We start from the raw sequence: 18,125 nt of genomic DNA on the forward strand, positions 1-18,125 counted from the left end.
CAGTCATCACAATTATAGGCTGCTCATCAGCCTACCTGACCTACCTTGAATCTTTCCTCTAACTGGCAATAAAATAAAGCTGCATCAAGAAGGAGTTGCAGAAGGAAGTGTGCTCACCACCCTTGCAGCCCTTATCTCCAAGTTTTCCTTTTGTTTTGACCCAGATAGCTGCTCAGTTGAGGATTAAAAAAAATTCAGTATTTAGGGAGAAAAAAAAAAAAAAACCATGGAAATGTTCTTCAGTATATAGCTCAAGTTTAGCTTCTGGGCTCTCCAGAGGAAACTCTCCACACAAGTACTTCAAAAGTAGTGCTGGGACCAAAATAGCTTTCCCTGTTTCATGAATAACATCTCATCTTTCAACCTTTGCAAAAATTCACAATTTAGCGAGAATATATACTTCTGAACTTCAAGAATAGCCTTTATTAAGAGATTACTGACCTAATTATGAAACAACTTGTACCTGAATTTCCAAATAACTGAAAATACTTCCACAGAAACACAGAAATTCAAGCAAGCAGAAACCACAAAAAACCATTTTATTGCAACAATGTCCCCATCATCAAGTGAGATGGCAGAAATTAAATTTTAATTAATTTTGCGTTTCTACCTTTTTATTTATGTAAATATAAATTCAAGAGTGTAAAATAAATCCACATATAAAACACAGAGGAAACATTCTCTTTCAGTGACTCCAAAAAAACTTACATACTGAAGATTCATGACAAGTCATCTACTGTCCATTTTTCCAAGTATACAGGCATGAAAGAATGCAGAAATTTATTCTCAAAAATCATCCTGTATAAAGTCCTTGAAGTATTTAAGTAATATTTAGTAACCTCATTCTTGAGCTCATGGATGTAGATTCCAAGAGAGGAGACAAACATTTCAAACTTCAGATTATTTAACCTCCATCTAAAATAACTCATTGAAAACAAGATTATGTTCAATTCCTACAGCTGAAGCATCACAATTACTTTATTAGTTTCATTATTTTGGAAAACTACTTCTTATAATGTTTTCCTGCTTTTAAAATAAAGTCAGAATATTTATTTCCAATACTTTTGCTTACTTATACAGTAAATATATTGCGGAAAGTAACTCCACATGCTGGTACAACAGGCCTTCATGAAATTCCACTTAAACATTACTAGGATGTACCTTAAAAACAGGGACTACAGCATGAAATGCACGAAAAAGAGTCAGTGTCATGGGACTGTGTCTGACCTTCCTTCTGAGATGCAACAAAATGTTAATGTATTTTGAAGTAAATATTGGACTGCTAGACCATATGAATACTAGTTGGTTATAAATATTTGGAATAGGAACATTTACTGCTTTAGAAATATGTGATTATTTTGTTCATTGTTTTACACAAAAAGAAGTGCCACCAGTATTATAAAATGTATCATGGGGGATATTTCAATAGGAATGTTTTTCATTGGGTCTAACAAGCATACATTTCCTATGATTGTGGTTTTTAATACGCATCACATGCCAAGTTCCTAATACATGGTTTACCCTCATGGTTATGTCACAACAGAATGAAGAAATTAAGATGGTAAAAGCAAAGTTAAAAATGAGAACTGCAAATAACGTCACAACTAGAAGAGGAAAAATCATTGAAGGATTTAAATCAGCACTATTGTGGGTCCCCACAGTTGCACTGCTACTCTTAGGTTTCCAAAAGATGCATATGATTTTATAAATATTTTTGTGCTAAGAGCCATGCTCAGAAACAAAATATAGGCTGGCACAAGTCTACCTTCTTGGAGTTGCATGTTAAGTATAAAATTCACTTACTAAAGTGCATTTGCTGAACAAATTCTAAGTTCTACTATTATAGCTATCCCAATAAGCAATACAAACTAAACTTTGTTGAAATTCTACCTCTACTTAAAAGCAGTAAATATAGATGACTGAAATCTAAATTACAATCTTGAGTTACCAAACTTTTTGATTCAATGCTGTGAGCTCTAGAAATAAACAAAATGTACTGTCCTACACTTCCCACAAATGAGGAATTGCCTCTAGTTAGAAATACTGACAGTGTAGAATGGAGTTAAGTGTAAGCAGAGCTGAAGTAAGCATTGCTTTGCTTCTTATTCAATATGGTGTTTCTTTAAGGCTCTGAGAGAAGCTGTTAGTTGTCGCAAGATCTTTTGGCAAAAGATAAATGCAGAAGTAGCAGGGTCGTCTGACATTTCAGAACTTGTATTTTCATATTTCACTAAAGCCAGCTCATTCAGTGTCTGAATACATTTATTGCACTTGTGTTGTTGGAATACTCTATACCAACATAGTAATAATGATTGCAACAAAGCCATAGTAAAATAAACTTTAAAAGGGTCTGATTTGGACATTAGAAGGTAAGTGTCTGCATGTTTAAAATGTTTTCCTAATAGTAATAAATACAGACAAATTGTTCATCAAGTCAGATGCACATGTTTAACCAATTATTTAGCATATATAAAATTTCACTCATCCTTTTATCAATACAAATCTGTTAGGGATCAAAAAAAGACTTACCATGCAAAATATTGATTAGTGCTGCATAATGGAATATATATTTCTATCAGAGTTAAAACAGCATTTTCAAAATTTAAAGAAAAATAGACTTTTAAAAAGGGATTCTACTGTTGAATGCAAGTCTTCCTTGTAGCAAAGACAAGATAGAGACAAGTTACCATTTATCGCTGTACTTCAGTCTTGATGAAAGACTAATAATAATTTGTCCACCTACTTCTTAATAAATGCTACATTTTCAAGAATAAAGGAACTATCAGTAGGCATTATTTCTACTTAAAACAAGTTATTTTTCTCTGTAATAGGTCAAGTATGCTTTTAAAGATTCAGGTAATGGTAGACTCATAATTTTCTCTCTCAACAGATTTCGAGGAGGCTCTTCTGGCTTCAAGGCCTCACTGTGATCTTTATCCTCCTCCTCTTTGTTATCATCTTCCATTTTTTCATCTTCTTCACTATCTAGAGGCTGAGGAATGAGCTGATTACCAACAAACACATAGGTGTTAATCCTGCGTCTACGGCATCTCCTGCGTTTGCGTTTCGGAGGAGCCTTCTGAGCAATACCCTTGGCTTTCATCTCCTCGTTTATGAAGTTTCTAAGAGTGCGTCTGATATATATCCGAGCTAGGTCCTGGAGGTTCCTAACAGCACATGGAGCTAAAATGAAAGAAAAATAAGTTGTACTAAGTGAAATTTCCCTCTAGCAAAAAAAACCCCAAACTAGCTGCAAGGCAGGGAGACTAATGTTCAAAAACAATTCAACTGAAATTTTAGTATATGATACAATATGTAAATGATACACGGTTAGATACTATCACCTTGACAAACCCTGTGGCACAGTCCAGGAAACAAAGAGGTCTTTTAACAGATGTGCAAGATCAGTAGAAGCCATGAACAGATCGATAAAATAAATTTAACAAATTACACAACAAGTACTATCACTTTTTAGCACCTGGCATGTCTTGGCACCTACTGCTACCACTGTTAAGATCCTGTTGTAGGAAAACAATTTTTACCCCTGTGCCACATTTGTTTAGGCAAGTGCCTTTCTTCTGCCTCCTCCTTCTGCTCACTTCCTACTGAATCTGACTGATGAGGGAGGGACATGTCTAATTCACAAGTGACAAACCAGATAAGCCACCTGCATCTTTGCAGCAGAAGAGGAATCAAAATTACTCAAATCCTAAAGGGAGAAAACTCCAAAACAACAAGTAAGAAAAAAGCCAAAACTTTGTTTTCCAATGACAGCCAGGTGATGACAAAATATTGCTTGGCTGCTGGACACCTGCCCTAGATGAGCTATGGATGGCTAATTGCAAGGAATACAAAACCAAAAAAGCATACAAGCAAAAGCTGAAGCTTGTTCAACTTTCTTACTTGTCACTTTCCTTCCTGCATAGAATACCATAAAATTAACAGGGACTGCAGCAAGAAAGAAGTTACTGAAGAAATAATTTCAAAAATAACACTTCCAGAAAACGCATTCAGCTATAAAAGCTATTAATGCAGTTTAAAGATGATCTATATTACATACAATGACTACAGTTGCAGACTAATTAATTTATCTGAAACAGAAAGGATATTAAGACTGACAATACTGATTTCAGATCATGCCAAAGAAAGGGGAGGGGAAAAAAAAAATGCCCATTTCTTTAGTATAACATTAGTTCAATATTCAAGAACAAAACCCTATCTAACCATCCAGAACATGTTGTAAGTTCAGGTGAAACAAACCATGATTGCAGATTGTATGCCAATTATAACAAATGCAAACATTTTTTTATGAGAAGAGCAGGATGCAAAATTTTGGATATTTACTGTCCATGTATTTCCATTTGTCTACTACCCGTGAACTGCATCCTAACTACATTGATAAAATGAACCTTTTAACACCACCTCTGTAGTTTTCTATTAAAAAAAATACTCTACTTTGAGCATGGCTGACATTTTACATATGAGAGTTATTTTAGTCTGTATCTAACACTACAAATGTGTCAGAAAGCATTCAAGGGTTGTCCAAAGTATGGCACGAACTCTATGTTCACTTAGTAATGACATCTACAAACTCTGGCTAAAATTTACACAAGAAGCATGTTGACTAGACTACTTTGAACTTTTAAGATAAATTATAGGTCTGTGGATTTTAAACAAATAGACAATGTTACTATAAAAGAGAAATTAGCTAATTTTTTGTTCTTGTAGTTGAAGTTCAGCACACTCCCTTTTACACCTCTCGCACCTTCCATGTACACCCAACACATCTACAAGAACACTTTTGCTTCATTTTTAACTTTTTAAATAAAACCAGATCCACCTGAGCAGTGGAAAGAAGCCTACCTCACTAATCTCATTTTACAGTGCAACTTTAAGCCTCTAACACTTTTTTCTTTTAAATGTGAACAATACCACATTTGGTTATTTTTTCCTCTTCTCCCTAAAACTTCATTTTGAAGTTCTAACACAGGAAACACCTTTCTTGTACTACCATTCAGATCTGACTGTCCATGGTCTGCACTCCTCATTCTGAAAATTTAGGAATGTTGATAGAAAATCCTCTTTTGTTCCAGGGAATTAGGCTGTATAAAATCATCGTCAAGTTTGACTAGCCACATCTGTGTTTCATTGTTAGATATGACACAACCTATGTATTATGGATGGAACAGAGGAAAAATAATCTTGAATTAGTAAATTAATTTCAGGAAATTACTTCTGAGGGTTCAAACCAAGTATTAAAACAACAGAAATTAATTATTTCTGCACAGGAATAGATTACATAAAGAAAATTATCTTTATACTTTGCATAAAAAAAGTAAAAGTACCTAACATGGCAAGCTCACACACACTCAAAATTAATAGCCAGATCAGCAGTTACAGGCAATGCAAGCTGATAGGACATCCTGGACTCCTGAAGGGCTTATATCAGTTTCACAGTCAAAACATGTTATCTTTTGGGCTCTTTGTTGAGTTTATTTAATTTCCCACATGCTACCATAGCTCTGTGTTCTGCTCCTAGCCCTGACAACTCTAACAGAAAATTTCAACTCTACACTTTTCTTTATCAGCTTTTTCTCCTTTCCCATTAATCATCCTATCTTACCATTTGGAAACAGGTGTACTTCCAAAGACTTTCTAAATACCTTTACTACCTCTGCTCAAAGCATTGCAGCTAGAAAGCCAACCCCGATGACTAATAACAAACAGCTAGGTATGACTATATCCACTGCATGCTTGGGCTTATTAATATCCTATCATACCACAGCCCCAGTTTAGACCTCTTCCTTCCATTTCAGGGGGAGGAGGAAAAAAAAGTTTTCTTTGGTAGACCATGAGGAAGTTAGCACTATGAGGGACGTAATATTAGCTGGCTATTTTATCTATACCATCGTAATAGAGAAGCTGAACTTAAAAGGAAAAGGTGGCTGGAAAAGAAGCTGGAAACATTCTATCACTTATATTATTAACTAAAATTCAGAATATTAACTGTGAAGCAACACAGACCATACACCAGGAGCACAAAAACTTATCAGTGAGCTACTGCTTTGTTAAATGAAGTGTTTCTACAGCACAGCCTCTCAGTTTTCAGACCTCCAACATCAGGCACTGTAACATCCCTGCAAGCCAAAGGGAGGGAGCAAAAACTTACGCAGTCCTACAGTGTCATGTTTGCCGTTCTCATTCTTGTTTGGTTGCACTAGTGGAGCAAATGAAACAGCAAGGATATTCTTACTTTCCCATGTGTTCTGTCCTGTTCTCAAGATCTGTGTTAGCTGCAAAAAAAAAAAGAAAAAAACAAAAGAAATCAGTGGTTACAATTTTGTCAGTCAATACTATTCAGATTGGTTTCAAACACACTGCTATTTTGTTTTGCTTCAAAATTAAGGAATTAAGGCTGTTTTAGGAACAGAAAGAACTTTGATAATCCTTGAAATATCACTTGGTCACTAGAGTACTAAGTAAGGCTCTTTGGTAATGGGAAGAGATGCAGCTGGAAAACTAAGGCCCTAAGGTAAAAACTAAGCTAAGTTTTGTTTTTTCTCATTTTTCCAAAAGATCAAAGAATACTTTAGATTGGAAGCAACCTCTGGAGTCCTACCCTCCTCCTTGAACAGGGCCAATTTCAAAGTTAAATCAGCTTTTCTGAGTAAGTGAAAAAAGATTGAGATTCCCCACTGTCTCAGGACTGAGATTCCCCACCTGTATAGGTAACCTGCTGTAGTGTTCAACCATTCTTACTATGAAAAACTGTCTTCCTTATTTGCAGGCAGAAAGCTCCCTTGCTGCCAATTTGTAATGTTCTTTCAGTATGCTGTGCACCTGTGAGGAGAACTGGACTCCTGTCTACCAGGTAAATTCTCCACCTCTTCAGGAAGACAACAGGAATTAAACATTTCCTTGGTGTTCTTCCACAGGCTAGATTATCTCAGATCTTGTAGCGGCTCCTCACACTTAATATGCTCTAAGCCCCTATCCATTTGTATATAAGGTAAAAATAGTCATGGTTTTAATTTCTCTCTTAATTTGTGACTACTTTTAAATTGAATTCCATCAATTTCAACTGACAGTATCTTAGCTGAATAAATAATGAAATTATTTATGGAACAGAATCAGGCAGGCTATGCTTAAATCCCTTTGGTATTTTAAGAAAGCAGATCAATAATGTGAGAATTCTTTTTTGAAAGTAAAGTAACTAACATACTTAACAAAAAGCATTTTAGTAATTATCTGCATTTAGGAGGACATCAACTTAGGTCACATGATGTGCCTTTTTCAATTTCCTTATTAGTAAAACAGGGAGAATAATACTTACCATTGAGAAGCCTTTTGAGGTCTAAGGATGAAAAGTGATAGAAGTGTGAAGTATTATTAAAATAATATGTCCCTGATTGAAAAGCATTAAATCTAATATGGAAAAGCAACACTAAAAGCTGCTGTGAATACAGACATATTTTTCCTTCATTTTTTTCCTCCCTTTGCAATGTCCCACTAGTCTTAGTTATTTTGTATTCTTTGAAATCAATTGTCCTGGTTTAGAGGTGGTTTCTTTGTTTTGAAGCACTGACTGAAAATGCCTGTGTAGCAGGGAAATTTCAAAGCAGTTCTGGTATAACACAGAGGAAATAGCATGAAACAGACTGTTAAAAGCAGGATATTGATGCTTTCCTAAAAATTTAAGGGAAAAAAGTTAAAGACTTCCTTAAAAAGATAGTATCTGCTAAACTGCAACAATACATCGAATCAAGGTATCATTGTATCATTAGTTGAACATTAACTTAGTCAAATATATATTCAAAAGCATTCTTTAAATTACATATTTCTTATACTAGAAGATAAAAAGGGGAAATTGTCACTAAAGTCACCTGGTCTTCTATAGGCATTACTAAAATTCCTCCAACTTTCAATAAAATTTTCATGTAGTTTTCATGGTCTTTCTGGACTCCAGCTCCACAGTAAATCCGGTCATATTGATGACTGTCTGAGGCTATTTCCAAACAATTACCAACCACAAAGGCAGGTTCACAGAATTCAAATCTAAGGGGAAGAAGAAAAAAAGAAAGAGGGGACACATTTCAAATTAGGATTTTTAAGAAAAGCCAGTCCAGATAAAGACAGAAAAATGTATTTCATATCTTCCCTTGTATCATGAATGAAGGGATGATTAGCATGCATAATTTAAAAGTTTGTATTAAGACATTACTTTGAAAGTAATCTGTTTTTTTGCTGCCACATCAGGAACCACTGAAGAAAAACTCTTGCAGTTACAACTATGTATTATTCAAAACAGAGAAAGCTTCAAAACATCACCTTCCTAACTCCAAGCAAGTAGATTCATATGAAGAGATCTTAAGCTGTATGTTACAACTGCTACTAAAACAGTATGCTTATCAACGAGCAATATCCAGGCTGTTGAATAAATATTGAAAAGTTTCATTTCCTAGTAGCTCCCCTCCATTTTCTATCACTTAGGGTCTATTTAAAGCCTCTTTATTCGCTACTTCCCAATTTTCCACCTTGAGCCCAATCCACTTTTCCCCAAAAAGTAATTCAGTGGAAGTCTGACTTTTTTTTTTTGACCACACGCAAAGCAAAAAATACAAGACTCTTTATCTCAGAAACATCTAATTTTCTTCAGTGAATGGAAGCAATCCAACTGCATTTTAGTGGACCTAAGTTTATAACACAAGTTGCAAGGACTGTAGGTGTTCGCTGTCACTGCATAAAATACCAAAGGAAAAATGCACAAGGCAGTACTTTATTGCTAGAGCTGCATATATTTGCCACAACACTGTTATTTTCAGACATTTTTTAAGTCTCTGAAGCATGTTACTGCTTCAGCTGTTAACACCATAATAAAATCTACCATTTTGTAAAAAAATTAATTGAGCGAAGAACTGTACATCTTCCCCAAGCATTTTATATATAAGAGGAGAGGTTACAAAGTAGCTCATAGAAAGGATTTATGGTTTTCTTTGAAAAAATTATTACATAAAACCTAACACCCTTGTTGTTGCATGAAAAAGTTCATAAACTTCATCTGGCAGTATTAAAGTCCAATGGATCTCAAACAGCATCCAGAAGGAATGAATTTTCTAACAACTTCAAATACATGCAGCCATTTTATGAGCTTTATGGCTGATTGTCAATGGAAAGTAATTTTTCTTTTTGCTTGGCTAGCATTAGCAAATCCCAGTACAATACATGGCAACATTCAAATCAATATTTTTTTCAGTTACAGTAAAGTTGGCAGCTTTCACTGCTTAGGGATGAAGCCTGTAAGGCTTGGCTGACTTTCTGATCTAGAGCACTGCCATTAACAAATCAGGAAATTGAAGTTTTTGCTGGAAGTATATTTTTCTCTCCAAGATGGGATGCTTGATCTTGAAAATACTCCAATGCTTCTTTCTTTGATTAGTCCAGACAGACCACAGAATTTTTTTACAACTGCTGCATGGTTCTCTCTCATACACTTCTTGTGGTCAACAGTCCAAGTTTTCTTTTCCAAACCCAGAGGGGGGCGGGGAGAAAAAGAAAGCTACAAACAACACTGGTCAATTGAAGACAAAAAAGGGAGATGGAAGTGGACTAGGGATAAATTGCCGTGTTGCACAAACTGAGAAGGTAAAGCTAGACCGGCCAGAACCATGGTTGAAATAATTCCAGATTAACACAGAAAGATCTAGAAATACATTAGACAAGGCAGAAAATGAAATCCAAGACACCGATCAATCTGCTGAAGAAGCAAATCTCATTCCATAAGCACTTGGGCTATCATGTTCCTTCCTACATTTTCTACATTCCATATACAGGTCAAACAAGCAGTTCATGCCATGGTTTTCATTTCAGATTGCCTACACTTTAAATCAAGAATTAACATATCAATTTAATTTGAAAGTTTGAGCAAAGTACTTTTGTGGGCTTAAAAAGTAAAGGAAGATGGAGGAGGGGGCAGGGAGAGAATAACTATGGTACTTTTCCAAAAGGTAGTTTTAAATCTTGACACAGTCCTTGGTTAGTTTCAGAAAAATGAAGATGCCTGCCTGCCCACCCCCACAACTTTCACAACTTCTTACCATCTCAGAATGCTCCTCTGAAACCTACCAAATTTATTACCAGATAATCCTGTTTCCACTACTAGAAACCACCCTAAACACTCATGAATACACTGGTCACACACTCTTAAAACAAGAAGGAACACCAAACTATCCAAGGAATACAAGACACAAGAAAACCCCATGAAACATTCCCCAGACACAAAATACTCTATACATGAGCTGCGGACAAAAATCCACAGTAGTCTTTACTAATAGAGTAAAAGCTGAAGGTAATTTGTCATTAACTTCACAGCTTGCAACCAGAAGGGAATGAAGTCCAAATAAAGACACAGAAGCAACTTAATACACTTGTAAGACTAAGATGGGTTAAGCACTAGAGACCAACTCTGTCTATAGGCACTTCAAATTGTCTGGACTGTGCTCCCTCCATGCTATTAGCAGAGTTTTGTGAAGACACAAAGCTCATGACCACAACAGCTGTTCATTTGTTATTCCATTACTTCAAAAAAATACTTTCTTCCTCCACATAATTTTTCAGTTAGTTTCAACACAGTCTGTCAACAGGTGGTCTTCCTGACAGACTCATTTCCTGCAGCAAAACTAAACACTTCATGGACTAAGTTACATGTAATTTCTGAAGACACCTCTTTAATCCTTGTCATATGAAAAATGAGGTCTAATCAGCTCACCTGGCTGTGCAATGCTCACCCCCAGCTGGCTTGAATTGGTGTGCTAGCTGCTGGTGTGCTGCTAGTTCACAAACTGCCACATGTAATTCCCTGTTATCCAGAAATCTGAGAGTAGGTAGAAGAAATGGGAGGAAAAGGTGATAAACTGTCTCTGGTAACAGCAACATTCCTGTTCAAAAGCCAAGCCCTCTTCATTTGTGCTTCTCACAAAATTATTCAGAAATTACTGCTTCATGTGTTAGGGTATGAACAGTGCTTCATACCAGATATACCAGAAATGCAAGAAAAGCATACTGCTTCCCTGCTTAGTAGAGCACTATGGACTTTTCATGGACTAACTGAGTTGTAGTGAACAGTGAATCTTGCTCCTCCACAATCCCATGAAACATAGAATTCACTAGTGATGCAGCAAGACTCTTTCCCAGATCCCTGAATCTTAAGATGATTTTGATTATACACACACCTCTGAATCTGAAAGAGCTGAACATGTACCATTTTCTTGTATTTATCCAATCCAGTAATAAGAGATGACCTTGGAACACAGACTGAAGTATAATTCTGAAAATTCTTTCTGCTAACTTGCCTACGTAATTTTCAAAAAAAGTAAAGTTTAGATTGGTTTTACTCAGGTATATGAGACCCCATCAATTGATCAGGACATTTTTTAAAACTTAAATACAAAGGTTCTACAAATACAAGGAAGTATTCGATATTTAGAATACCTACCAGGCACATCACAAGCATGTTAGTCTTACAGCAGGAAAGTACTATCAAACATATTAGGTCAAGTTTCATTTTAAAACAATCAAACCCCAATTCTTTTAGTACTAATTTTCGCTACATCCAGAAAGTTTCTTTTATTCCTATTGCATCTGGGGTACCAAAACAGACCAGATATTACACTTCATTCTGTGTTACATGGAGCTATCTTTTATTAATATTGATGAAAATAAAACTGTTTCTTGCTTTATTGTCAACATGCAGTATTGACAAACATGTACTATAACTATCAAGAAGAGTTAGTATTTTGCTTAAACATTTTGTTTATTTCCAAGCTGAAATGCAACTAAAAATTGCCAAATGTTCTTTAATGTTTCTTCACCTCTACCACGTGACCAGGGTGGCTTTACAGAGCATTATATTGGTAACATGAAAAAAAACTATTTCACACCAGATAACAAAAAGAAGGGGAAAGGTACTGGAACTTTCTGCAAAAGTTTAGTCACTTCAGGTTCTTCAGTTGAATCTGCTGTCTTGATTACAAGAGAACCAACAGCCAATAACACAGAAATTAAGAGTTCCCATTACAGATAACATGGCAAAAGAAAATCTCTGTTTAAACAAACACTTGCCACAGAATAAATTTAAGCACACAGAGATCACATGTAGCAATAGCCCAAGATAACCAAGCAGTTTCAAGCATGTAAGACTTTTGCATGGAATGGGCATTTCAAGTTCAAGGCAAAGGTACTTTTCTTCCAGCTAAAATTAAGGAAAAAAAAAACCTGTAGAATTTAAAGCGAGTTTTTGCCTTTGCTGCAGAAACTTAAGAAAATTATCCAGTAATAGACTGTAACTGCTCATGTTTTTAAGTTAGATTCCTGATAGATGGCAACACAGCAAAGTATTACTACTGTAATAAAAGAAACAACCATTTAAAACATTTACAGCAAAGACCTAAGGTTAAGTTTGTTGCTCTTGTATCCATATCCACCAATCTAGTATATGTATCATAGCAAAATACTAAATAATGAAGCTGGAGAGTGTAACACTAACCTACCATAGTAGCCAGGATTTTTTACAAGGGGATTCACTGGTTGGTCCTAATATGACACCTACCCATGGAACCCTACCTTTAATTACTTCCAGCTCTGAATATGTGCAGGACACTTCTTGGGCTAAGCTCTTCTAACTATACAACCTCCATGAATGTAGGATGTTATGCTGATGTCTTGTGAAGATGAAACTAGGTGCAAGGAGTTATGGACTGTCTCCTTTTTTGTTGTTTTAAGTGGTAAACATACTTGATTTTTTTAAAAAAGAACAAGGTCAATAACATTGGAGAAAAATATCAAGTAATTTGAAGGAAAAAAACCAAAACCTGTCAGCATCCACAGATATGTATCTGAAGGAAACAGTAAAATATGAGATTTTAAAAAGCATACTTAAAACTATTTTTGCTACAAGAATTATTTAGTTCTTAAAATCAGTACCAATCCAGCTACATTTTACACCTCTCAACTACTACATTCACATCAAAATATCATCTGACAGTACACTTCTCCTATCCCCATAATTACTAATCACACTCACATCTCTCAGCTTACTGTTCACAGCCTTTAAAGAAAGAAAATTCATGTCAGCATGAATTTGGTATGCTTTTTTCCCATCCACACACATTTCCTTTAGTTGGTCAACTCAAAGCTCTAAAAAGCCTGAATTCACATTCAGTACCATCAAACTGCTTTAAGTAATTCCCTTCCAATGTACAATTTATTTAAATTTATTTAAATTTTGGGCATAAAGGACTACCATTCAACTTTAATAATGTATAAGAAAAGGTTGGCAAATTGTTAACATTTGTCATGTGAACTACCATGACACTACATTAGAAGAAAGAATTTCACACAAGTCTTTGTGGGAAAAAAAAAAACCAAAACAACATATCTTAATAAATATTTCAAAACAGAATAGTAAATCCAGCATAAGAAATCATGGAATTAGCTTTATATCAAACTACTCTAAAATCATCAAATACATTAATAACCAGACAGTGGAATCAATCTGCAAAATGCGTAGGGTCTGCAAATATGTGATAAAACATTAAACAATTTTCCTTACTGTGATGAGGAAGTAACACTTATTTTTGTCCTATACTAATGCACTTTCACCCTAGTTCCAATATACTGCTGGCCATACTTTTCTAAAATGGAAAGTGTGGAAAGAAGGAAACAAAACCCCCCACCAGTTATGACACATTTGTTGGTGAAGAGAAACAAACCCTAAAACTGGTGTATAAAGCTACAGCAGTTGCAAAATGAGTTCCCATGCTGACTTAAAGACAAAGACTGAAAAGCTACACATCATTTAACCTAGAAAGGTGTGGCTTCCTTGTACAGTTGCATTAAGAATACCATCTCAGAGCCTCCTTTATGTCAAACAAGAATTTCCTAAATCAGTAATCTTAGTTCAAGCATTACTAGAACCTAATGTTTAAACACTGATGTATTCACTTAAAAACTTTGAAAAAGTTTTCAGATCATTTAGTAAATTTTTCAAGTTTCAAAACTTTTCTTCTTTGAAAACAACAGATGAATATTCATATGGCTTTATGTGATAAAACATGCCACAAGAACATGCAACAGATTAATGAAATACTTTTTGATTTCCATTAGTCTTTCTCATGTCACTTGACTGTGAAAATGCTTTCAAGCTAATGCTAGTCAGATATAAAGGTAAACAATTTTTAGAGAGTGTTAATTCTTTTCCTATGAAGTGGGGCAGTATCAGGGCAAGATGGCAAGCGCTTTCCACTTTTTCTCAAGCTCTTTCTCCATTGTTCATTCTATCTTATTTAAGTATTTTTCTAAGCTGAGCTAGTCTTCGGTTTCTGTACAAATTCGTATTCATGTATTTCTAGCATGTTTTGCTGAAAAGTTACACACCTTTCACCCACTAGTATTGCTGATACCTTTTGCATGTATACCAGAAATACTAGAAAACAAATTAAAATATTAAATCTTTGAAAACCTCTCATTGTAGACTTCATTTTAAGTCCCTTACAACCAATTACAACAGTAATTTTAATCAGCATTACAGTAATAGCCAAAAGTGATGCTAGCAAAATTTCTATTCAATACTTTTGTCCTGGACATTACTTCAGCTTCCACGCAATGCCATAGGGATAGAAGGAAATCTCTATCTCTACCTCACTTATACTTGTCATTTTTCCATCTCTGAATAAAACTGCTTTGTTTCTTCGCCATCTTGTTCCTTATTTCTCATCAGTTTCATTGAGTGGACTAAAGTACATTATTCAATCACTTCTGAAGAAAAAGTCAAACACTAGTTCTTAAAAATACTTATGACTCATGACACTCTTCCTTCAACACAAATTTACAAAAGTTAACCTCAATAATATAACTTCATTATATTATATCTAAACTTTGCTAGTAAAATGAAAAGTAATACAGAAGGAATACATTTCAGCAATTCCACAGAGAATATTAGTGAACAGGCATAGGGAAGCAAGAAAAAACTTGTCAGTTCAGTTTATTGTAAAGGCCCTATGATACCCATGGAAAAAGTCTAGAGAAAGATTTGCCTGTTAACAAAAACTAGAAAAGTTTTTTCTTTCTATTTTTACTGAAGCAGAAAATTATTTTATAGGCTGAAAAAGTAATATTTTCTACTGTGGATTTTTGTAAAACAACAACTTTTACAGGAGCCATATACCAAGTATTGTCATCACTTGTTTTAATGTAAGAAAAATTTTAAGTACTATTAAAACTTGTAGACATAAGAGATTTGCAAGGGCAGTGTCCACTACAGGATTTATTTTTAAAAGGTATTTCACTTGTTGTTCTCAGGGCAAGAATATATATTTTTGTTACTACCAAATACTTGGAAAATGTAGGTTTAGTTCCTAACCAGGTAAGAGTAGATTCAATTGTCTTTGGAGCCTTCTGGTTTACAAGGTAAAGAACAAGAAAGTAGTATTTCCCTCATAGCTCTAAATAAATAAAATTACTGTGTTTCAAGCCCCTATTTGTCTTCCCTTTTTATTTAACATAACCTCTGGCATCATAGAATTCCACTGCCTGTGTTGCTCTGATTAGATTAAATCTCAACAAGAATTCACTCACTACTAAAAAAGCATTATTTACACTATCTGAAATTAAGTCATCAGTAAGATTTAAACTGAGAAAGTCTATCAGTAAGTTTTGGAGACAGTTTGCTTTTTCCTGCTTAGATTTTTTACTGCAATCACTAGCCAGCTGACCAGCAAGAAGGAGCTCTATTTTTCTTTGTGTGTACACCAGGGAATCGCCTTTCAAATCTAATTTAATTTAAAAAGTGAGCCTTTAGAGTCCTACCAGTAGCCTTACATTTCAATGAAGAAAAACACTCTACTGGAAGATGTTCTTTAATGCCAACACAATCTACTACAAGACTTCAGGAAGAAGTTTCACCCATAACAGTTATCCCAGAATTAGTACTAGGGTTCTTGTCACTTACCATTGAAGTGGATTCTTTTGATCCTGAGAAGGGTTGGTGATTTTCTTTCACAGCAGGGACTTCACCAGCTTACCCAGGTTTGGGTTTTGATAGGGTGCTAGAAGATGGGCAACCTAGCCTTGCCCTGTGGCTCTCTCTCCAAGCTGGATATTCTAGGTCTAGAAGTTGAATGGGAGCAGAAAAGACAACACATTCCCCTTCAATAAACAGGTGAAGCGGGGCCTGGTACTTGAACATATGTGTTTTAGATAGAGCCTTCTTAAGGAATGATTGTTTCCCCCTTAACTGGCATGCATTCTCTGAAGGTTTCAAGAATGAAAGAGAGCCTTAAATATATTTCAGACTCAAAGAATTTTCTTTAGTCTATACCTCAAATCTTAGTACCTCAACCATCATGACACTTTCAGATGTTTTCAAGAAAGAAGTTCTCCTTTGCTTTTATTGGCAAATATACATCATCAAGTAAATCAAGGCAGCATTTTATCTTTCAGAATGCACAACTCCACCTCCATTTAGAGCAAAACTGTTTTTATAGATTGGTGGGATATGGATACAGATACAAGTAATTACTGAAATTATTTGAAACAGGTATCTGAGAACTCTTCTTCTGATGAATAGTTCCGGAGGCCAAAACTGAGATAAGACCAGCTATCAGAGACAGATAGCCTTCCCTTTAGGCTGAATCTCAAATCCTTCTGGACATGTTAATTTTATATACTGTCGGTGAAGTATATACTTCTGGTGAAGTACCTTACCTGAAAAGTAAACTTGTAATTGTACTTCAACAACATTATTAACAGGAATCAAAAATACATGTTAAACTGTATCACACAGCATTGGAACATTCCCCCATACAAATGGCATAGAAGAAATATTCCATCTTGTTTTATTAGGCAAGAACCCACCTAAATCATCATGACCTAGCTCCACACAGAAGTCAGATACAAAACCAAGGGTCTATTACTCCAAGCAAAGGAACAAATTTACAAAGTGTTTATTATGATTCAAGCTTAAGCTCTCCAAGTACCTACCCGTAAGTTTAAAGTCGTGGTTTGTGTTTCAAAAGCAGAATGCTTAGAACATTCAAATCAGACTGCAGAACTTAATACACTAAAGAAAGAATGCAGGGAAGTGGCAAAACAAAGCTTTACTGAACTTCCCATTTGCGTAATTTCGTAACTGCCAGGAACGCACATCATAGTCTCTGAGCTCTTTATGTCCCCTGGATACCTTGTTGGAAGCTGCTGGTCAAGTGAAAGTTATTTTTCACACACACATTCACTGAGACAACTAACTTCATTCATACCAGTCTGCCATGTAACCTATTTTCAAACAGTGAGGACTCCTGCTTGGTATACACCAGTGTTCAGCAGCAGACAGATACCACACACCTCTTCCCTGGGTGGTCTTTCAGCCAAATACTAAGCTGACCAAAGTAGTAGTTAAGTTCAGATGGTGCAGTCCTGTAACTTTGGGTAAAAATCTTTCACTTACAAATGAAGATTCAGGAAAAAGTTACTGAAACAAGAAGCGAAACCAGACTTACTGAGTCAGAGAACATTACTTTGAGAGTCAGCTTAAAATTCAAGATATGATATTAATACTTACACTAAAAACAAATACAGAAGAACCCTACCACAGGGAAAAAAAAAAAAGCAAAACAAACCAAACAAACACATCATCTTCATTAACTACATTAAAATACAGAATATTTACAAAGAAAGCAATCAGCCAGAATCAGCTATGCAGACAACTTAGTAATTCCCCCCAAAACACAAAATCCAACCAGGCAACCATTATTGTATCAGCTGAACTGCAGCTATTACAAGCAGATTTCTATCAAAAATCACTTTCACAGAAGTATAATTTTTGTTATGTTGGTGAGAAGAGTCGTATTTTTTTGAAACATATATAATACTGACATTTACTTCCACCATGTTTAACAGTTTTGTTTTGTTTATCTCAAGTTCTTGCACGTTTTGAAGCGTAACCAACCCCCCCAATGTTCTGCTATCAATTTACTAAACTCTCTTAATCAAATTTTGTTTTAATAATGACAAAACTTCATTGCTACCTCAATTTCTTTTAATTTCTGTACATAAACCTATCACCTGATTGGTAA

General features: G+C 35.2%; 1 protein-coding gene across 6 annotated transcripts in view; it reads right to left on the minus strand.

The window, feature by feature from the left end:
- Positions 1-522: 522 nt before the first annotated feature.
- Positions 523-18,125, minus strand: part of PCMTD1 (protein-L-isoaspartate (D-aspartate) O-methyltransferase domain containing 1) — a 40,571-nt gene continuing 22,968 nt past the window's right edge. For 5 of the 6 annotated variants that reach the window (XM_053958463.1, XM_053958622.1, XM_053958703.1 and 2 more), the window contains 3 exons: positions 7,884-8,055; positions 6,170-6,293; positions 523-3,183 (listed from right to left, as the gene is read on the minus strand). In XM_053958463.1, the coding sequence (XP_053814438.1) occupies positions 2,813-3,183; positions 6,170-6,293; positions 7,884-8,055 (667 nt within the window). In that variant the 3' untranslated portion in view covers positions 523-2,812. Of the gene's footprint in view, positions 3,184-6,169; positions 6,294-7,883; positions 8,056-16,003; positions 16,071-18,125 lie in introns of those variants that run through there. The other variant, XM_053958870.1, reaches the window with a different exon arrangement.

This window comes from Vidua chalybeata, chromosome 1, assembly GCF_026979565.1.
Source record: "Vidua chalybeata isolate OUT-0048 chromosome 1, bVidCha1 merged haplotype, whole genome shotgun sequence".
In the NCBI taxonomy this organism is placed as follows: domain Eukaryota; kingdom Metazoa; phylum Chordata; class Aves; order Passeriformes; family Viduidae; genus Vidua; species Vidua chalybeata.